At 60.6% G+C, this 22,247-nt stretch overlaps 1 protein-coding gene across 5 annotated transcripts in view; it reads right to left on the bottom strand.

Annotated features, from left to right (window-relative positions):
- EPHB1 (EPH receptor B1) overlaps positions 1-21,909 on the bottom strand; it is a 67,148-nt gene extending 45,239 nt beyond the window's left edge. For 3 of the 5 annotated variants that reach the window (XM_068165859.1, XM_068165863.1, XM_068165862.1), the window contains exon 1: positions 21,632-21,909. In XM_068165859.1, coding sequence (XP_068021960.1) covers positions 21,632-21,689 — 58 coding nt within the window. In that variant the 5' untranslated portion in view covers positions 21,690-21,909. Of the gene's footprint in view, positions 1-73; positions 127-19,580; positions 19,603-21,631 lie in introns of those variants that run through there. The other 2 variants (XM_068165860.1, XM_068165861.1) reach the window with 2 other exon arrangements.
- Positions 21,910-22,247: the final 338 nt, after the last annotated feature.

Here is a 22,247-nt window from a genome sequence, read left to right on the forward strand (position 1 = left end):
GCGGCAGCAGGAGATGCGCTGCCCCGGGCTGGCAGAGCCGAGGGGCCCCGCTGCCCTCCCCGCTGTCCCGTACCCGGGGCGGCACCAAGACAAGAGGTGCGACCGGAGGAGTTACGAGTCAGGAAACCAAAGCCAGCCCTGGAAGCGGAGCTGCCGCCCGAGGGCTGCCGTGAGCCCCCGCGGCCGCTGCGACGATCCCCGGAGGGAAATGCGGCTCTGGTTCCCCTTCCCGGCACGCCCTGTGCTGGCTGCCCCGGCACGGGAACCGTCACCGGGAGCTCCCCACCCTGCCAGCAGCGACAAACATCCCCAGGTCCCTGCCCCGGCTGATGACCAGGCCCGCGGAGAACCGCGGGGGCAGCGCAAGGCGCGGGGGGTGGCAGCGCAGTAGCCCTCGGAGCGTGAGGAGGTGCCTGTGGAGCTGGCTCCCGGCATGCCTCGAAGCCCAGGGCACCAGCGAGGCATGTGCCTTGCCCGGTGGCAGCCTGCTCCTGCTCGCAGCGCTCCTACAGAGCAGATGTCTCACCCTCGGTGCCCGCAGGGAGCAGAAGGGCAGGGTGGCCTGCACGCTGCCACAGCACATTGCCACTTGGTACAGTTTCAGCCCCTTCCTGTTGAGATTTACAGAGTCATCTGGGCTGGAAAGCTCTTCAGGAGCAGCTCCAACCAGTCTCCAACTCTGCCAAGGCTGGGACTAACCATGGCCTTGGCATCTCTGCTTCTTTCATAGACCTCCAGAGATGGGGACTCAGCCACCTCCCTGGGCAGCCTGTGCCAGGCTTTGAGAACCCTTTCAGTCAAGAAGTTTCTTCTCGTGTCCAACCTAACCCTCCCCTGGTGCAACTTGAGGCCATTTCCTCCCCTCTTGTCACTAGTTACTAGAGTGAAGAGCCCAACCCCTACCTGGCTCCAGCCTCCTCTCAGGGAGAGAGCAATGAGGTCTCCCTCAGCCTCCTCTTCTCCACGCTAAGCAGCCCCAGGTCCCTCAGCTGCTCCTCCCCAGCCTTGTTCTCCAGACCCCTCACCACCTTCCTTGCCCCTCTCTTACTTTGGTATCTCTTCAGAAGCCAGCTAAAACCAAATCCCAGCTGCAGCTCCTCCCTCGGCTCAGAGCTGGGGGCTTGTGCTCCAGACCTCCAGCAAGCTTCTACTCCCACCCCCCTGCACCTTCCCACCAGCACCACCACCAAGGCTTCCTTCCCTTGCAAGCAGCCCTGCTCCTGGTGAGGCAGCCACTGAGCCTCACCACAGCCCTTCACACACGCAGGCTGATGTGCCCAGGTGGAAGCAAAAGGCCACACAAGGACCTCCTGCTGCCCCCTCCAGTGAGACTGCATGGGGAGAGCTGCTCAGAGCCCCCCTAAATGCTTGGTTCTTCTCCCTGCAGGGGAAACTGAGGCACAGCAGAGCACAGAGTGATGCAGGGACTGCAGCTGGACTGGAACCCAGACCTGGCTGACCCCCACTCAAGTAAATAAAGGCATGATCAGTGCCAGGAGGCACTTATCTTGCACGGGCTGGTTCAGGAGAGACTTTCACCACCATCTCTTTTCCTGTTCCACACAGCTGCAACTTGCAGCCTCGGGCAGGTTTTGGTTTGCAGCAGGGCACTGACAGAGGGATGCAGCTGTGGTGAAGAACAGCCACAGTGTAGGGCAGCAGCACACAAGGAGCAGCTCTCTTTGAGCTGACACCCACCAGGGTCCATCCTGGCAGCATCCTCCCAAGGTCTCAGCCCTTCCCTGCTGTTCGGTTCCACCCCAGAAGCTCCAGGCTGAGGAGAAAGCAGCAAGACAGCAGCACAGCACCAATGGCAGCTACTGAAGAGGGCAGCTTCAAAATAATGAAATCAAGAGAGAGAAAGAAAGAAATGGACAAGAACCACAGGAAAGTAGTGGTGGGCAGTGCCCTCCTGCAGCCCAGAGGCAGCTGTGTGCTGGGCTGCAGCCAGAGCAGTGTGGGCAGCAGGGCAGCAGAGGGGATTCTGCCCCTGGGCTCTGCCCTGCTGAGATCTCCCCTCCAATCCTGCCTCCAGTTGTGGTGTCCCCAGCAGCAGAAGGACACAGAGCTGCTGGGGAGAGGTCTGAGGAGGCCACAGAGATGATCCAAGGGCTGGAGCAGCTCTGCTGTGAGCACAGGCTGAGGGAGCTGGGGCTGTGCAGCCTGCAGAGGAGAAAGCTCCAGGGGGACCTCAGAGCTGCCTGCCAGGACCTGAAGGGATCCTGCAGGCAGGCTGGGGAGGGACTGTGCACCAGGGGCTGTGGGGACAGGACGGGGGGCTGTGGTTTGGAACTGGAGCAGGACAGAGTCAGGTTGGACACCAGGAGGAAGTTCTGCACAGGGCTGCTGGGGAGACACTGGCACAGGCTGCCCAGGGAGGGGGCTGAGGCTCCATCCCTGCAGACATCCAAGCTCAGCCTGGATGTGTCCCTGGGCAGCCTGCTCCAGCTGGAGCTGTCCCTGGGGCTGCAGGGGTTGGACAGGATACCCTTGGAGGGTCCCTTCCAGCCCAGTGCAGACTGTGAATGAGGGAGCCTGAGACACTTGCTTGGAGAAGTCTTCAGGACCTGAGGCACCACTGAAGGCAGCTGCCCAGGCTGTCGTGGCTGCAGCCCTGGCGAGGAGAGGAGCAGAGCCGTGGGAGCTGAGCTCAGGGAGTGCAGAGCTGCAGCTTTCCTGTAATGGACACATTACTTTAAACTAAGCCTTCGCCATCTGTTCCACTCCCTAATTATCAATACAAAACCAAACGGCTCCTCACAATTACACCCCTAACGAGGAGAGATGCCAGCAATTAGAATGCAGCAGCAGCCTTGCCACCGAGCAGGGCATCCATCTGGGGTGGCACTCCGCGAGCCGGGCAGGGACTCGCTGCCATCCCGGCCCCCACACAGCCTCCCAGGACGCTGCTGAGAGGTGTCCTGAGTGCAGAGACTCAGGGAGTGCTCAGGTTGGAAGGGACCTCAAAGCTCATCCAGTTCCAGCCCCCTGCCATGGGCAGGGACTCCTCCCACCAGCACAGGCTGCTCAGGGCCTCAGCCAGCCTGGCCTTGAACACCTCCAGGCAGGAGGCAGCCACAGCCTCCCTGGGCAACCTGTGCCAGAGTCTCCCCACCCTCACTGCCAACAATTTCTTCCTCATCTCCAGTCTCAGTCTCTCCTCTCCCAGCTCAAAGCCATTGTTCCTCATCCTGGCACTCCCAGCCCTTGTCCAGAGTCCCTCCCCAGCTCTCCTGGAGCCCTTCAGCTACTGGAAGCTGCTCTGAGGTCTCCCTGGAGCCTTCTCTTCTCCAGGCTGAACAGCCCCAACTCTCCTAGCCTGGCCCCATGGGGGAGGTTCTGCAGCCTCTGATCATCTTCAGGGCTTCCTCAGGCCCCACAGCAGGAGAGCTGCAGTGCAGAGGAGCAGAGGCCAGGCTGGTACCACCCAAGCAGTGAGGCTCAAGTCAGACATTTAGAGTGAGAGCAGCCAGACACTTGATGCCACCTTGCCAACAGCCCTTCCCAACAGGATTTAAGCCTCTTTCCAAGAAACTCTTCAAAATAGTTGGGACTGGATAAGGCCTGGAGCAGCCTGGGCTGGTGGGAGGTGTCCCTGCCCATGGCAGGGGTTGGAGCTGGATGAGCTTTAAGGTCCCTTCCAACCCAACCCATTGTATGGACCTGTGAATAAGCCATCCTGAACTGAAGCTGAGCCTATTCCTGAAACCCCCATCCTGAATTATTTCTGATGCCCCCAACATGGGAGGCCCCTGCTGAGTGCCACCAGAAGGTTTGAGTTCTCCCTGGCAAGGAGCAGGGTCTGCCTATGGGCAGAGAGAGACAAGGGCAAGGAGCCCAACCCAACCTCCCCAGCTTCTGCCATTGCCATCAGAGTCGTGGCAATAAACCTACTGCCCAGGGAGGCCACCAGAAAACTTCTCTGAGTGCTGCACTCCTCACTAGATGCCTGGGGAATGTGGACCCTCTCCCCAGGCAGGAAGCTCTCACTCCTGCGAGGAGAGAACAGCAAGAAGCAGCCTGAGGCACTCGAAAGCAAATGCTTGGGCATATGCAGAGAGACACAGGCAGGGCTGAGACAGCCAAGAGGAAAAAGATAGAAATTAAGCAAAATAAGGAGAGAGGAGGCTTGATAACAACAGATGGGGAGAGAGAGATTTGGAAAGGATGCCAGCTGCTGGGAACCAGCCCCCCGAGCTGCGTGGGGAGCCGAGGGGCGCTGTGGATAACGGCACCTCGGGAGGGACAGGGCCCCCACAAGGGGCAGGGTGAGGGTGGCCACAGAGGGTTCAGTCCCAGCTCTGAAGGGGCAGAGGATGCCCCACGGGGCCCTGGCAGAGCACAACATGAGCCTGACCGAGCGCCCAGGGGGACGGTGCAGGGTGCAGTCCCAGCCCCATGCCATAACTTGCTGTAGAGGAAGCACAGAAGCCTTTCCCCCCAGCACAGCCCCATCCCTGCCCCTCTGTTTCCTGCTCCCCACTGCCAAGCTGCCTCCCTGCCCCCTCTCTCTCCCCAGAGCTGAGGCAGAACCAGCCCAAGGGAGCGCACAGCTCGGGAAGCTTCCGGCCAAGCCTGCTGACATTCCCGGAGCAGGGAACAATGGAGAGGCAGAGCCAAGCTGCTTCCTTACCGCTAGCACTAAGTGACATTAACTGCTGGGGTGCCACCAGCCCTGCCTTCCTGTGCTTGCTCTGGCCCCAGCCTGCCCCGTGGCCCTCATCAGCACTGCCTGCATGCTGCTGCTCTGCACCACATCCCTCCATGGCAGGGCTTAGCACCCCCAGTTCTCTCGGCCCTCCTCTAGCCCAGGGGCTCCAGCCCCTTCTCCAGCCTGGCTGCCCTGCTCTGGACAGGCTCCAGCCCCTTCTCCAGCCTGGCTGCCCTGCTCTGGACAGGCTCCAGCCCCTTCTCCAGCCTGGCTGCCCTGCTCTGGACAGGCTCCAGCCCCTCCATGTCCTTCCTGCAGGGGGGAACCCAGAACTAAACACAACTCTCCAGGTGTGGCTTCATGAGTGCTGAGCACAGGGGGATGATGCCCTCCTGGCCCTGCTGCCCACCCTGCTCCTGATGCCAGTGGCTTTCCTGCCCCCCCAGGCACTGCTGGCTCCTGTTCAGTGAGTGCCAGCCAGCACCCCCAGGTCCCTCTCGGAGTTGCAGCTTTCCAGCCACACATCCCCAGGTCTGTAGCTCCCCACGGGGTTGTTGTGACCCAGGTCACATCATCCCACAAGCAGAGACCCAGTAAATCAGAGGCAACCTGCCTGCAAATAAATCACAGAGGAAAGGGAAAGGCAGAGGGGAACAGAGAGGAGAAGAGAGAGAACTGCAGAGAGAGAAGGAAGGAAGGAAATGACTAAGAATTGCCAACAAAAAAAGCTTGCATGAGAGGGAAAGGCAGACAAAGGGAATCACATGGAACCTGAAGATAAGGGAGGAGATAGCTTCTGAATGCCTTTTGTTTCCAAACTGCAAACCTATTTCAGAAAATCTGGGAACATAGATCCATGGAATGGTTTAGGTTGGAAGGGACCTCAAAGCTCAGCCAGCTCCAGCCCCCGCCACGGGCAGGGACAGCTCCCACCAGCACAGGCTGCTCAGGGCCTCAGCCAGCCTGGCCTGGAACACCTCCAGGGAGGGTGGTGAGACACTGGAAGGGGTTGCCCAGGGAGGTTGTGGATTCCCCCAGTGAGCTGGTGTCAGTCAGCTGGGATTCCCTGACAGCCTCCAGCCAGGGAATGAGTCAGCTGGGAAGACAGAGCAGCCATAAACGTCACTGGCATCTGCAGCCAGACGTGCCAGCATGGACTCCAAGGGCACCCAGGCTCCATGGCTGGGCAGATGGGACACTGCCATGGGCCTGCAGGGGCATCTCACACATCCTGCAGCTGCACCATGCCGGGCTGCAAAGCCACCCCCAAGCCCCCCAGCGCAGAGGCAGCTCTGGAGCAGGGACCTTCAGCTCTGCTGAGCCAAGGCCTCAGCCCTGTGCTCCTTTGCCTGGGGTCCCCTTCCCCACGGGATGTGTTTTGCCTTGCTGCAGGATGGCAGCACCTGTGAGGAGACTCTGGGCAATCAAAACGTTCACCCTGCCCTGCTCTGCCCAGCAGCAGTGCGGCAGGCAGCTGAGTCAGGGCTGAGCCTTGCTCCCAGCAAAGCTGTGCCCAGCACCAGGCAGCTCCCACAGCCCCCAGCCAGGATGCCAGGGAGTCCCCAGGGCGAGGGTGGCACCTGGCATTGCCCAGCTCCTGCCCACTGCATCTATCTGAACGTGTCAAAGGCACTCTGCACCGGAGTGGGGAGGCTTGGAAGGGACCTCTGAAGACCCTCGAGTTCAGCCCTGCTGCTAGAGCGGGGGCACAGGGGCCCAAAGGCCTGCAAACCTACCCTGCCCATGAAGGCTTTGAAGGTATCCAGAGACTCCACAGCCTCTCTGGGCAGCCTGCTCCAGGGCTGCAGCACCCTGGCAGGAAAGACATCTTTCCTCCTGCTGAAATGAAGGGGAAAGCTCAGCCTGGATCCTCTGGAGACACCCTGGCACAGTGCCCCGTTGCCTGCCACCATGAGGCTGCACACGTGGGGTGGAAGGGGCTGTGGCAATGCCAACAGGTCCTGCACCAAGGGCAAAGCACTCTGCAAGCAGACCCTGCTGAGCTTTGCTCTGCTCTGGCCCCAGGTCCGAATGCAGCCTCCCAGAATGCCCTTCAAGCCAGCCCAGCCTTGGGCTTCAGGCCCCCTCTTGGCAAGCTTCTGCCAAACTGCTGCCTGCCTGCCACACAAAGAGCAACACCAGGTCCTCTGTCCCACCACAGCCCCTGTGCCAGGGGCCCTAGAGCTCACACTCTGGGAGAACACAAACCAGAGCTGCTCTAAGCCAGCCCTAACTCCCCACCCTCTGCTAAGAGCTCTGCTTATGCTGAGCAGGCATCGAGCTGCTGAGCAGCCACAGCTCCCACCAGGACTGGGGGCGAAGGAAAAGGAGGAGGAGGAGGAGGAAGAGGAGGAGGATGCTGGCAGGAGGCAAGGCTTGGCAGCCAGCCTGGCCAGCACACTCCTGTCTCCAGCCTCAGTGCCTGCACGGGTACAAGCTGGGCAAAGGCTGCAGCATGGGGACAGGCAGCTGCTCTGGGCACTCTTCTGCCCTGCTCACCAGGATGTCCCCTTCCCAAGGGCACAGGGACAGCAGGCTGGGTGTGGGCAACACCTCACCAGCACACCTGGAGCACAGCACTTGCAGGGGGACAAGCAAGGAGAGCTCCAGCAGAGGCAGCTCCAGCCTGGGCACCACTCAGCCCCCAGGAGCCAAGCAAGGAGAGCTCCAGCAGAAGCAACTCCAGCCTGGCAGCCTGGGTAGCACTCAGCCCCCAGAAGCCAAGCAAGGAGAGCTCCAGCAGAGGCAGCTCCAGCCTGGGCACCACTCAGCCCCCAGGAGCCAAGCAAGGAGAGCTCCAGCAGAGGCAGCTCCAGCCTGGGCACCACTCAGCCCCCAGGAGCCAAGCAAGGAGAGCTCCAGCAGAGGCAGCTCCAGCCTGGGCAGCACTCAGCCCCCAGGAGCCAAGCAAGGAGAGCTCCAGCAGAGGCAGCTCCAGCCTGGGCACCACTCAGCCCCCAGGAGCCAAGCAAGGAGAGCTCCAGCAGAGGCAGCTCCAGCCTGGGCAGCACTCAGCCCCCAGGAGCCAAGCAAGGAGAGCTCCAGCAGAGGCAGCTCCAGCCTGGGCAGCACTCAGCTCCCAGGAACCAAGCAAGGAGAGCTCCAGCAGAGGCAGCTCCAGGGGTGAGGGATGGTGCTGGCAGCCTGGGCAGCACTCAGCCCCCAGGAGCCAAGCAAGGAGAGCTCCAGCAGAGGCAGCTCCAGCCTGGCAGCCTGGGCAGCACTCAGCCCCAGGAGCCAAGCAAGGAGAGCTCCAGCAGAGGCAGCTCCAGCCTGGCAGCCTGGGCACCACTCAGCCCCCAGGAGCCAAGCAAGGAGAGCTCCAGCAGAGGCAGCTCCAGCCTGGCAGCCTGGGCAGCACTCAGCCCCAGGAGCCAAGCAAGGAGAGCTCCAGCAGAGGCAGCTCCAGGGGTGAGGGATGGTGCTGGCAGCCTGGCAGCACTCAGCCCCAGGAGCCAGGCGAGGAGAGCTCCAGCAGAGGCAGCTCCAGCCTGGCAGGCTAGGCACCACTCAGCCTCCAGGAGCCAAGCAAGGAGAGCTCCAGCAGAGGCAGCTCCAGCCTGGCAGGCTAGGCACCACTCAGCCTCCAGGAGCCAGGCAAGGAGAGCTCCAGCAGAGGCAGCTCCAGCCTGGCAGCATGGGCACCACTCAGCCTCCAGGAGCCAGGCAAGGAGAGCTCCAGCAGAGGCAGCTCCAGCCTGGCAGCCTGGGCAGCACTCAGCCCCGGGAGGTGCTGTGAGCTGCAGCAGGGGTGAGGGATGGTGCTGGCACGAGTGGCACAGCTCTGCTTCACACCGTGCCAGCTCTGCTCGTTTTTCAAGTGGCCCCACTTGATGATAAACTTCCCCTTGAGCTCATCTCCACAGCCACCTCTCCTGCTGCTGACAGGGCCCCATCCTCCCCGATTGTGCTTCCCTCACTGACATCAATCACCTGGAGTGCAGGCTGTGCTCGGGGCCTCATTACTGTTCATCATCTCCTGCACCACACAGCTGTCACAGCCTCGCCAGCCCTGCCACCCCCAGCAGCCATTCAGGAGGGCAGGCAGGTGGGGAGAAGGCACCCCCAGCTCAGCAGAGCGTGGGGAGCTGCCCATCCATCTCCTGCACAGCTTCTGGAGGGCAGGGCTGCAGCACCCCAGCACGCTGCTCATGGCACAGCTCCAGAGAGCAGCAAGGGGAGGTCACTGCATGCAAGCACCCAGAAGATGCAGGGATGGCAGCAGCTCTGGCAGAGGCCCCTCGATGGCCAGGAGGATCTCCTTCAGCAAGCTGTGCCCCAGCAGGGAAACCTCCTTCAGAAGAGGTGGCAGAAACTCTCTGCTGCCCAGCCTTAAAGCAGAAACTCCTAAAGGAGGGAAGGATGAAGAGCTAGGCACAGGGACAGCAAGAAGGTCACCAAACCCTTTCAGGGGTAGCTCCCAGGCAGCAGCATGTTCAGAGCATCCTGGAATGGTTTGGGTTGAAAGGAACCTGAAAGCTCATCCAGCTCCAACCCCCTGCCAAGGGCAGGGACACCTCCCACCAGCACAGGCTGCTCAGGGCCTCAGCCAGCCTGGCCCTCAACACCTCCAGGCAGGAGGCAGCCACAGCCTCCCTGGGCAACCTGTGCCAGTCTCTCCCCACCCTTGCTGCCAAGAATTTCTTCCTCCTCTCCAGTCTCAGTCTCCTCTCCCTCAGCTCCAAGCCACTGTCCCTTGTCCTGGCACTCCCAGCCCTTGTCACAGGTCCCTCCCCAGCTCCCCTCTCCTCAGCACCAATGGTGCTTCCAGCCCCACAAGGGTACTGCAGATTAATGCAGAGGAGAAGGTCACTGGCACACTGCACACAGTAACCACAGCCTCAGCAGGGCCCTTCAGGCAACAGCCACACCAAGGCACCAGCTGCTGGCACATCGCTGCAGGAGCCAAACAGAAGGCAAGCAAGGGAGCACCCAAGGATGCCCCTGGCCATGGAGTGCCCACCACGACTGGCCTGATGGCTTTTTGTTAGAGGAAGTGCCACCAGCTTCCAGGTGGTCAGTGGCCCTGCAGGGAGCTGACCCCTGCCTGCTGTGCCACTCCCCAGCACCCATGGCTCAGGGACCTGCCTGCTGTGCCACTCCCCAGCACCCATGGCTCAGGGACCTGCCTGCTGTGCCACTCCCCAGCACCCATGGCTCAGGGACCTGCCTGCTGTGCCACTCCCCAGCACCCATGGCTCAGGGACCTGCCTGCTGTGCCACTCCCCAGGCACCCATGGCTCAGGGACCTGCCTGCTGTGCCACTCCCCAGCACCCATGGCTCAGGGACCTGCCTGCTGTGCCACTCCCCAGCACCCATGGCTCAGGGACCTGCCTGCTGTGCCACTCCCCAGGCACCCATGGCAGAGGCTGGCATCCTTGCACTCCAGCCTGGCTCAGGGACCTGTTTCCCAGCACAGTGCCTGGGAGGGTGCAAAGCTTTGTGTTTCCTGCTGTGCACACAGCAGCTGCCCCCAGCCCTGAGTGGCCATGGGGAGGTCAGGATGCCTTCAGAGTGCGTCGAGGGTTGGAAGGGACCTCTGGAGGTCATCTAGTCCAAGGGGCACCCAGGGCAGGGCACACAGAACACATCCAGGGTGGGGGGAAAGGCTCCATGGAAGGCCCACGAGGTCAGCTTCTAGAAGGTCACCTCTGATGCTGGTCTCTCAAACTCTTCCCCTCCCCCAACCCATCGTGGGGAAACACCCTCAGAGCCCTGGAGAGCACAGCAGGAGGAGGAAACCCTGGGAGCTGCCTCTGCAGCAGGCCATCCATCACTGCCAGGAGGGTGGCCCCAGAGGCTTGGCTCAGCTCTCCCAGCCCCCAAAGCAGCCCAGGCAGGGGGTGCCCTGTGGCGCCGCTGCCCTGGCACACGTGGAGCCGGCGCGCAGCACCGGGGCAGGCAGACAAACAAAAGGGAACAAGCCATCAATCTGGGGGAGCTGGAGGAAATGAAATCATTATGTCTGCAGCTACAACATCCCAAAGAACAAATTTCCTGCCTGGATAATAAATGGGTTCTTTTGTTTCACGTTGGCCCCAGCCACGTGACGCTCTTGGCCTATTCCTCATCCAAAACATCTTTGCTGTACAAACACCCAGACAGCCCCAGCCTCAGCTGCTGCAAGCATGGTGTCACTGGAATAACATGGAATAATCACACCCCCCACACCCCCCCCCTCCAAGCAAAATTAATCAATCTGGGTCTGCAGGCTCCCAACCAAACTCTGAAGGCTTTCCAGCCCGCGCGCAAGCGACTCACGGAGCCCAAAAGTAGCCACTCCTGGCTGGAGAGGGCAAAATGCAGCCCTGGAGAGGCAGCCCTGGGTCAATGCCTGCAGGGAAGCAGCCCTGAGAGGAAAAAGTCAGGGTAGGAAGATGTGCCCTGGTGGGCATGAGAGCCAGGGGCAGCCTGGGGAGCAGCAAGCAAAGTGTGGCCAGCAGGGCTGGGGAGGGTCTGCTGCCCCTCTGCTCTGCCCTGCTGAGACCACAGCTGCAGTGCTGTGCCCAGTGCTGGGCTCCACAGCTCAGGAGAGACAGAGACCTGCTGGGGAGACTCCAGGGGAGGCTGTGAGGATGATGAAGGACTGGAACAGCTCTGCTGTGAGGAGAGGCTGAGAGCCCTGGGGGTGTTGAGTCTGGAGTGGAGAAGGCTGAGAGGAATCTGATCAATGCCTATCAATAGCTGAGGGCTGGGGGTCAGGAGGAAGGGGCCAGGCTCTGGTTGGTGGTGCCCAGGGACAGGACAAGGACCAAGAGGGACAAGCTGGAACCCAGGAGGGCAGGGGCAGGTGTGCCAGGCTGGGTGAGGGGCTGGCTCCCAGGCACGCTGTGGGCATTGGGGCAGGTGCTGCAGGCTGGCACTGCTGCTGCCAGCCATTAGTGCAGTGTTAGTTCAGGTAATAAAGAGCAAGGCCTGAGGAGCAGCCTGGGGATTCAGATTTACGACTTGTATCCAGTCCAGGAGCTGTAAAACCTCCCCTGGTTGGTGAGCTCCTTGCCAACTTCATAAAGCAGCCTTGATGATTATTGTTTTCTGACTCTGCTGCCCCTGCCTGTGTGGGTGCTGCACATAAACATTGGCACTTTGATTCATTCAAGACTGGAGAAAGCTTTCAAGGTAACCTATGAGGCATACTCCAAATGCCTCCAAGGCAGCCCAGCTTCCCCTCAGCACCACAGAGCCTGAAAGAAAGAAGGAAAAATGTGCCTTGCCTTGCAGCACCACCTCCAAGCACTGCCTGGGCTGCTGGCAGGGGGGGAGGGCTATGCCTGGCACAGGGCTCGTGGGCAGTCACCTGCCCACTGCTCTCCCCGGTGCCCCCTCAGCAGGCTGTCCCACTGCTTGGAGACAGAGAAACCATTTCCTCCCAGGTTATGGACACAGAGCCAGGCTGGGTGAGGAGGGGCTGAGAGCAGCCTGGGGGAGAAGGCCTTGGGGCTGTCAGCTGGGGACAAAGTCCCCAGGAGCCAGCACTGGTCCCTGGCAGCCCAGAGCCAGCTGAGTGCTGAGCTGCAGCCAGAGCAGGGAGAGCAGCAGCACAGGGAGGGGATTCTGCCCCTCTGCTCTGCTCAGAGCCCACCTGCAGCACTGCCTCCAGCTCTGGGGCCCCCAGCACAAAAAGGACCTGGAGCTGCTGGAGAGGCTGCAGAGGAGGCCATGAGGATGATCAGAGGCTGCAGAACCTCCCCTGTGGGGCCAGGCTGGGAGAGCTGGGGGCTGGAAGCATATCTCTTCTAGGTCCCTCTCAACCCAACCCACTCCGTGGTTCCGTGCCCTGAGCAGGTGAAACCAGAAGCTTCCCTGGCCCCGGGGCAGCCCCAGCAGCAAAGCTCAGCGCTGGCACACAAAGGCAGAGCGGGAGGCTGCCCTAAGCAGCATCCTCCTCGAAGCCCCTTTGCTCCGGGCTCGGCCACAGCCTGCCGCAGTTAATGAGCAGCTCTTAGCTGCTTTCAGCAGGCTCTGGAAGGAGCCTTTCAGCTCAGCAGCCTCCTGCGTGTGCGAGGTGCTGCCAGGCGCTGCAGCAATCAGCGCTCGGCACGAGCAGCCAGCACAAAAGCTGCTCCGGAGCAGGATCCTGAACGTGATTAGCTCAGTACCTGGCAGCTCCCACCAGCCCCCACCCACCCCAGCTCCTCTGCAAGGTCAGCTTCAGCAGCCACGGCTCAGGGCCGGCGCTGCCAGCCAAGGGCTGGAGTTCAGCAGAGCCCTACCCAGGATGGGTCCTCCTGCGGGCAGCAGGAGCAGGGCAGGGATTGTGCCCTTGGGCTCAGCACTGCGGAGGCCAAACCTTGCGTGCTGGGTTCAGTTTTGGGGCCCTCACTCTAAGAAGGGCATTGAGGAGCTGGAGCAGGTCACATCACTGTCTGAGACCTCACAGTGTCTTTGTCGAGAGCCTGATCTGCTCAAGTGACTTAGACCCCACCAGCAATTCCCTCTCCAGGGGCAAAGCCTGGGGAGCAAAAGCCACACATCCCCTCCTGCACTAGGCTGCAGCCCAAGCCCACAGGCTGGGGAGAAGCCCTGTGCATCTCAGGCTTGCCCACAGCCAAGTCCTGCCCTAACTGGGGCATGGATGCCTTCAAACCCAGCTCCATCAGAAGCAGGGGGCCATGTGGGGAGAGGGCACAGGGTCACAGAACAGAAAATTAAGGTTGGAAAAGCCCTCTGAGATCATCCAGCCCAAGCAGCCACCAATCCATGGCCCCAAGTGCCATAGCCACAGGGTTCTGGAACACCTCCAGGGATGGCAAAGATCCTAACCAGTCAAAAGCATTGTAGGAAGTCCCTCTGGCAGCACTGTGGTGGTCCTGGAAAGCCAAATGTTCTTCTTTTCAAACACCTTGGGCTCAAGTGCAGAGCAGAGCTGATGTCCTGCCAAGCGTGGTGACAGCATCCAGCTGCCCTCTGCCCCTGCCTGCCCACCTCACTGCTCAGGGCTTTGGAAAGATGAAGACAAAAGGATCAGAAATCAGAGTGCCCAGCCACCTACCAGGGCCTTCCCCAGCTGCCTCCTCAGGCCATGCCAGCCTGGCCCCTCCCAGCTCCCCCCACCGCCAGCACCATTCCCCTCCTGAGGATGAGATTTCCTTCCCAGCTCTTCTGCTGGGTTCCTGCTTGCAACTCACAGCCCTTCTCCTCCTGCAGGCTGATTTAAGGTCTTTGAGCAAAAACCAATTACCCTGATACCAACAGGGACCCCCCAGCCCCAGCCCCATCGGCAGCCAGCACCGTGGCTCAGGAAGTAGCTGGAACAAGTGGAGGAATCCACAATCTCCATGGGCAACCTCTTCCAGTGTCTCACCCCCACTGGAGGTGCTCAAGGATAAGGCCCTGAGCAGCCTGTGCTGGTGGGAGGTGTCCCTGCCCATGGCAGAGGGCTGGAGCTGGTGAGCTTGAAGGTCCCTTCCAACCCAACCCATTCCATGCACCTCTGCTGACCGTGGGGCTGCAGGGATCAGCTGCTCTCAGGCTCCCCTCCTACTCCTATCTTGCTGATCAGGTTTAGGGTGAAAGAAGCAAAGCCAAAGGAGTCTTCCTCAGGCAGGGCTGGGCACAGAGCCCCTTCCCCTTTGAACTGCTGCCTCTGTGATTCTGCACCGCAGGGCTCCCAGCAGGAGCTTATTAAAGCCAGAGCAGAGCACGTCTGCTTTAATAGTAATTAGGTCACCCTGGGTTGTGGGCTTAACAGGCAAAAAAATAGAATTATTTAGAAACATCGAGTTGAAATGCCAAAGAGTCTTAATGGAGCTCAGCTAATTAACCAATTTCAACTGAGAAACTGATTAGCTTAGGGAAAAAAAAAAAAGAAGAAGCAGGCAAGGAAAAAATCAATGATCATAGACAACAACACTTTCTTCTAACAGGTTGTTTTCTTGCAGCAATCCTCAATTGCATGCAAGGAGACCAACAACCCCTGCTAACCAAATATTATGGTAATTAAATATGCAGCAGAAAGCCTCTTCAATTATTCAGAGGACTGATAACACTTGTTTCTAATTGGGGCGGTGGGAGAGGCTTCCAGGAGCAGAGATTCTGCACATCAGCTGCCTCCCAGCTGCAGAGGCAAACCCCACAGGAGGGGATGTGGCATTGGCACGGGGTGCCAGCTTTGGCACAGCTCTGGCCACCACTCTCATAGAATTGTTTGGGTTGGGAAAGCCCTTTGGGAACCCAACCAGCAACCCAACCCCGGCATGGCCACCGAAGCCTGGCTCCAACTGCCATGGCCACATCCTTCTGGAGCTCCTCCAGGCCTGGGGACTCCACCACCTCCCTGGGCAGCCTCTGCCAGTCCCTGACCACTCTGGCACTAAAGACATTTTTCCTTCTCTCCAACCTAAGCCTCCCCTGTCACAATTCCAGGCCATTGCCTCTCCTTCCATCACCTGAGACTGGGGAGCAGAGCCCAACCCCCACCTGGCTCCAGCCTCATCTGTCCTGTAGGAAGCAGGCTGGGGGCAGAGAGATGCTTCCCAGCCCAGAAGCAGGAACATGGCTCAGCTGGTCCTTGCTCTCTGGATGGTTGCTCCTAGCTCAGAAGGGTAGGTGACTGATGGCCAGCTGCCAGGTTTCACACCGTGTCCTGATGGCAGCCTCCTTCCCCAGCAGAGCAGCAGTAGGAGAAGCAGCCCCTGGGTGGATCATTATAATTCACCATAGGAAATTACAAATTAGCTTTTCAGCAGAGGATCCAGGGGTATTTAGATTAGCTATAGAGAAACTACAGAACCTTCCAGCCCATTTATCAAAGCTCTCCCAGCTCCCAACTTCCAGGGAAATGAAGCAATAATAAATATTGAGCCAGGAAAGTTAATCTCCGCTGAATGCACTTTAATAATTCAAAAGTTGTGAGGAAGAAAGGAGTCAGGCAGGGAGCCCTCAGCTCCTGCAAACACCAGCACCATCCTTCTCACCACTCCTCAGGCTGGGACTTTGTGGATGCCACAAACAAAACAAAAACCCCAAGGAACAAAAAAAAGTCAGCTGTGGACCTTTGTCGGGGCGGGGGGAGGGAGAGCCACCCAGGCCTGACACTGCTCTGGGAAGCCACATTGCTGAGCCACAGTGTGCCCTCACTGTCACCAAGCAGAGGGCTGTGGTGCCCCTGCCTGCTGCTGGGTGCTGGCTGCACCAGCCCTGTGCCCCCTTCTCCAGCTGCTCCCTTTTGGAAGGGCTTCATCTTCAGCCCCATGAAGCTGGGCTGGTCAGCAAGCAGCTCAGTGACCCAGGGGCACCCAAGGTCCCAGCTGTCTCCTGACTCTGCTCTGGCTTCACACCATCCCCTCCTGAACATCTCTGCTCCTGATGCCAGGGGCTCAGCTGTAGGAGCCACAGAAGCATGGAAACATTTGGGTTGGAAAAGACCTTGAAGATCCAGGTCCACCCAGTCTTCAGCTCTGCCAAGCCTGGGGCTAACCATGGCCCTCAGCACCACAGCTCTGCCTCTTTCAAACCCCTCCAGGGATGGGGACTCGACCACCTCCCTAGGCAGCCTGTGCCAGGCTTGGAGAAGCCTCTCAATCAAGAAGTTTCTTCTAATATCCAACCTAAGCCTGCTCTGGGGCAACTTGAGGCCATTTCCTCTTCTCCTATCACTTGTTCCTTGGGAGCCCAACTACCACCTGGCTCCAGCCCCCTCTCAGGGAGCTGCAGAGAGCAATGAGGTCTCCCTCAGCCTCCTCTTCCTCACACTGAACACCCCCAGCTCCCTCAACTGCTCCTCCCCAGCGCTGTTCTCCAGCTTTGTTGCCCTTCTCTGGACCTGCTTCAGCCCCTGGATGCCCTTCCTGCACCGAGGAAGCTCTGTGCCTTCACAGGCAGGCCTCAATGCATCTGTGTCTCCTGGATCCACATTTGTTTGCCATCCTCACCACCCACAGCCCTTAGCAAGGTGCTCTTGGTCACCAGTGGACTTCAATTTGCACCACAGGGGTTATGTGAATCACTTCCATCCCACTGGCTCCAGCAACCCCAAGGTTAGGAGCACTCCAGCTTCCTAGCAGCAAAGCCAAGGCCATGCCCTTGCCAACTGCTGCCCAGCAAGTCTCCAAGCTTAGCCTTGCACCAGAACCCTGTGCACAGCGCTGGAGAGCTCAGAGCTTGCAGAAGGAGAGTAAGGTCAAAGTGAACTGCACCTTCACATCCTAATGAATGCTGGGGGAGAAACCTTCCTTGCCCCAGCCCCAGCTGTTTGCTCAGCCTTGCTGTGCTGCTCAACAGCTGCTTGTCACTATTGAGTCCTTCTGGAGGGCTCTCTCTTCGCAGTGCCAGCCTGGGGCTCCTGCAGAGAGCCACTGCCATGCCAGAGCACGGTGAGCTGGGGCACACAGCCAGCAGGGCCAAGAAAGCCTCCTTGGGCTGGCTGCATCTCTTCTGGAGCAGCCCAGCACACACCACAGGAAGCAGACACCACAGGCAGCACCCCCTGAACCGCAGCCTTGCTCCGAGCATCTCTTCCCTCAGCCTGCCCCCGCCCAGCACTCTGCTGCACCAGGGACCAGCATCTGCAGGGGTTTGCTGAGCTGATTACCATCGACTTACTTATTGCCCAAGGTATTCCTTTCCCCTTCTCACCAAACCTGACTGTTTCTCTAGCTTGCAGACCCCCTCTCTGCTGGAAACATCAATTATTCAGCACTGCAGCCTGGATCCACAGACAGTGCAAGACATTTGGCTTGCTTCATCTACAAACACCAACATTTGCTGCAGATTCTTAAGGCCAAGTGTGTCAGGAGCTGCACCCAAGATGGGCAAGAGGCCACCTTGCAAACCTGCCAGCTTATGCCACAGCAGAGCAGGCCACCAAACACAGGGAAGCAGCAGGCAGCAACCCAACTGCCATTCAGAGATGGTGAGCTGCGACCACAGGCTCCCCAGCCCCATGCCTGCCTCTCACAGAGCTCCTTCAGGGCCCTTCTTTGCATCAGCTGCTCCAAGCCCCTCTTCAGTGTCAAATAAATACCGACGAGGCCAGCACAACGGGCGGGCTTTGCACTCCCAGCGCTGCTTTCTGATCCCTCCACTGTCTCCAGCACTCCTTCTCATCTCTAATGAGGCTTCCCGAGCCCAGCCACCACAGCACTGTGAGTTATTCAACTTCAGGGGAAGGGAAATTCAAAGCTTTAATTAAAGCACAAAAGAAAAGCCAAACCTGCAGCTTAAGAAAGGAGGCCAACGCCAAGCTGAGAAGCTGTCCACGAAACGGGCTGGAGCCGATTCAGGGACGGCCACAGCACGGCCACCTCTGCCACCAGCCGAACCGCGTTTAGACATCCCCCCCCGGGACAGGAGTGCCCCTCCCTCCTCAGGTCTCCAGCTCTTGGTCACAACGCGTGGCGTGAGGAGCCCCCCCAGGCCAGCAGGACCTTCGGAAGCACAGGGACCTTGCCTTGCCTTTCCCCCCCGTCCCCGAGCCCAGAGCAGGAGGGAAATAGGAAAGCCGGAGGAAGACTGAAGCAAGGCATAATGAGTCAGTGATAACAGCAATTAGTCAAAAGAAAGCACCACAAGCATCTGCAGCCTCAGGCCCCTTTTCCATGACTTGACAAAATGCTTTCCCTCCAGGCTGACGAGAGCTGGGCTCTCATCCTGCCAGGAAGGTTTTTCCCCTTGGGTTTTTGTTTCTTTTTTTTCCCCCAGACAGCTTGCACAAAAAAAAAAAAAAAAAGTAAAAGCAAGAGCTGGTTAGGCACCGGCGCTCGCCAGCTCCCTCCCGAACCACTGATTGCCAGCTTCTCCTTGAAAAGCTCTGCTCTGGGCGAAGCAGCTGGGTCCAAGGTGCAAGCCCAGGCGGTGCTGGTGGTCGTGGCGACGGTAAGGGCGGCGCGGCCGCCACCGGCTGCCAGCCCTCGGCGCAGGCACCGCTCCGGCGCCGGCTGCCAGCAGAGGAAGCCCAAAGGATGCCTGCAACAGATGCGCGCATCCCGAGCCAGAATGGGAGGAGAGAGGACGCCCGGAGCGGGCAGCACGCAAAGAGCAGGAGGCAGGCACCACAGCCCCATGCCCAGCTCTCTCCTGGTCTGCCAGGCAAGCAAGGGAGCAGATAAGCACGGGAAGAAAATCCGAGCCGGATCTGCCGCTTCCAAGCAGGGCTTCCCACCTCCCTCGCTGTGCTTTGCTTATCGTGGTGCTGCAAGCAGCAACACAGAGAGAAAAACCTGGGTTTGAAAGCAGCAGGGAGATGATGGATAGGCAGGCAGGTAGGCAGATTAAATAGCATCTGTGGAGGAGCTGCACCAAAATGGACATCTGCCCCACCTGACCTCCCACCACCTCCGGCTCTGACAGCTCCCGAGCTACAGGCTGTAACGGCAGCCCATTACCACCCTCTCTATATGCTAAATGTGATTATATTTGGTTCAGCTAGCACGAGAGAGCTCCTGAGTGATTGCAGGGTGTGGGAGACACGGAGTGTGTGTTCCTGTCATCTTCTCGTGTCCCTCTTCCTCTTTGCAAGCCACGAAAAACAAACAAATCACTGTAAGCATCCAGGAGTCAGCTAAGCCACGGGAACTGGTGAAAATGAAGCAGCCAGAGGAGAACTCGGAGCAGCGACTCCACCATCGCCAGATTTGCATGCCACAGGCAAGGAGTTCGCAAGGTTTTATAGAGGATAAAGAGAGAGGATTGCAGGCAGCCCTGGCCCCCACCCCAGCCGCATCCTCCGCCCCCTCCAACCAGGTCCATCTCCCCCCTGCCATCCCAGAAAATGGACTTTTTGTCTCGATGGCTGATTTGGGATGCAGGGAGCCACCTCTCTCTCGGCTGCTTCTGCAGCCTGTGCCAGAGCGAGCTGCAGCCACAGCTTTGCCCTGCTGCTGGAGAGGGCTGGCGGCAGCACCCGTCCTGCGGCCGCTCCGGGGGGCAGCCCGACCCCGAGGCAGGTCAGGCTCCAGGAGGTGTTTCAGCTTGGTTAAAGAAACCCACGCCTGAATCTAGCAGATCCACCTCCTGCACCAAAAGGCTCCGTGAGGTTTCAACGAGCGCCACAAAAAGGTTTTCTTTACACCAGCGGTGCCAGCAGACTGTCGCCTTAACTCCACATCAGATCCAATCGCTCTGCCCCAGGAATTCCCAGTCCAAAATCTTCCCTTAAATCGGAGAGCTCTCCCGGGATGGTACTTTATTATCCAAGTACTTTTCCTCAGCAGAGCAGAAACAACACTGATACTCAACAGATTCGGTCCCCGGCAGGGCCGGTGGCTCTGCCAGCCCAGCCTGTGCTCCGGAGGCGGCTAGGGCCGGACCCTGCGTGACACACGGACGTGTCGGACGGACGGACACCACCCCCGGGAGCGCTGTCAGACAGGGACCAAGCCGAGGTCTCCGAGCCAGCAGGCAGCGCCTGAAGGAGCGGCTGACGCTGCCAGTGCCTGCTAGCCAAGTGCTGCTTACAGGTCCTGCACTTCACCGGCGGCTTTGCCACCCGGCAAACGTGCCGCTTGGCACCACCCCTGGGCAAGGCAGCAGCCTCGCCGCCTAGGCTTATCCCCGCAGAGAGGCAACGAGGCAGGAAGACAGAGAAATGCGAAAGCAAACGCCTGGGTCCACCAAAAGGCAGCGCAAAACAGAGACTGCAGCACGGGGGCCTGCCCAGCACCCACCCACCCCCCCCCCCCCCCCCGCAGGCACGCCCGAGAGCGGAGGGCAACCACAGCCAGCATCTCGCCCCCGCCCCTGGAGACCATCGCAGCAGCGCTCCGACTGCTGAACCAGCTCCGTGCTGCCTGGAGCTGAGCCACCGAGCTCCAGCTGACTCCAGCACCTTCCCGTTCACCACAACCATGCTCACATCAGCTGAATCCCCCCCGAGAAGGAGCCGAGCCCCGCGCCGCCCAGCAGCCTGGGTTGCCTACAAGACCTCGGGCATCATCTGTCCGTTAACTACACCTTTCTTGCTGCCAACAAGCAAGGGGCTGCACCACATTCCCTGCTCACAGGCACCGCTCAAGCGCTGGGCACCCCCTGCCACTACCCTTTTTTGCCCACGTTGCACCAGGAGAAAGAGGCAGCAGCAACATAAAGGAAAAGCCCGAGAGTAGCAGCAGCCCTTCCTAAAGCCGTGCCAGCCGCACAGCTGCCATGCACCACCGAGCTGGGCAGGGGCTTGACCTGGTGGTCCTGCCAGGCCCTCCGCGTGGAACCTGGGCACTGCGGGCACTGCCCCAGTGCACGGCAAATCTCACGACTGGATGGGCGACAGGGAAAAGACTTCAGCCCAACAGCACAAACCTTGCTTCAGTTCTGCATCTGTCCCACGGCTCCACCAACGGATCAAGCATCTCCTGGGCCAGGCCAGCTCAAAGGAAGGAAACCCTCTACCCACGCACCTCTTCATGCATCCACCCTCCTCTTCCACAAAGCTCCCCTGAGCTCCGAGGGGTGTGGGGAGGCACAGGATGACCAAAGGCAGCCGTTCGCAACGGCCCCGGACCCGGGAGGTATCCAACACCGCCAGCCCGCGCAGAGCCCTACCAGGGAGTGGATCCAGAGGGTACCTAGAAGGTGTCCCTCGCCATGGCACCAAGCAAGGGTCTCCCGAGGACCAGATCCAGAACAGTCTCCCGTCGCACGCACAATCGGTCGGCTTTCCCGGAGCCGTTCCCCAAGAGTCAGAAACACCTTGCGCCCCTTCCCGAGGCCAGCCCCGGCTCGCGAGCCCCGGGTTGCCAGCCCCGCCTGCGGGCAGGTTCCCGCCGGGATGGGCTGCGGAAGGTGGCTGGCACAGCCCGCCGGTGCCAGGATGGAGCTCCGTGGCCCCCAAAGCGAACGGGCGCTGTGCCGGGAGCCTGCTCCCACGGGTTGGCAGCCCCCCGGTACGCTACACGGTGGCGGAGCTGGTTCCCCGGCTGGTCTCCGGTTGCAAACGCCAGCGAGAGGCGCTGCCAGCCCACGCGTAGCCGCGGTGGGCGCAGGGACCGGCGGCTCAAGCATCCCACGTTCTTCCCCGCGCCTCCCGCGCTCCGCTCCCGCCTCACCTTCCACGGCGGCCGCGGCGGCGGCCAGGCAGAGCAGCACCACCAGATCCGCAGCCATCGCCTCCCCGGGCCCCGCGCGTCGCTGCTCCGCAGGCGTCAGCCGCTGCCGGCGGGCGGCCGTGAGCGGGCATGGGGTTACGTCCGCGGGCCGCGCCGGGACGAAGGAAGGCAAAGCCGGGACAGGCCAGGCCAGGCCGGTCCGGGGCCGGGACGAGGCCGCGGGACAGGACCGCGCCGCCTCCCCGCGCCGCCCGGGTCACATCGCCGCCGCGAGTGGGGAGCGCGGCCACGCCGCCGCCGGCCCCCGCCGCAGCTCGGCCCCGCCCCCGGGCCCCGCCCCGCCAATCCCCAGGGCGCGCCCCGCCCCCGAGCCCCGCCCCACCAATCCCCGAGGCCCGCTCCGCCCCCGCCCCGCCCCCGCCCGCCGCAGTCCGAAGGGGGACGGCGCCCCCTGGCGGCCGAACAGGCCCACACACTCCCGCCGCAGCTTTTCCGCTCAGCGGGACTCCTTGCGCGACGGGGCGGCCCCTGAGCCCTGGGCACGGGGCAGCGGGAAGGGAAGGACACCGGCTGGTCCTGCCTGCCGTAGACCAGTTCCCCTCTTTTGCCCTCAAAA

The sequence above is a fragment of the Melanerpes formicivorus genome, unplaced genomic scaffold (assembly GCF_026170545.1).
Source record: "Melanerpes formicivorus ecotype bairdi unplaced genomic scaffold, bMelFor1.0.p_v2 SCAF_93, whole genome shotgun sequence".
NCBI classification, from domain to species: Eukaryota; Metazoa; Chordata; class Aves; order Piciformes; family Picidae; genus Melanerpes; species Melanerpes formicivorus.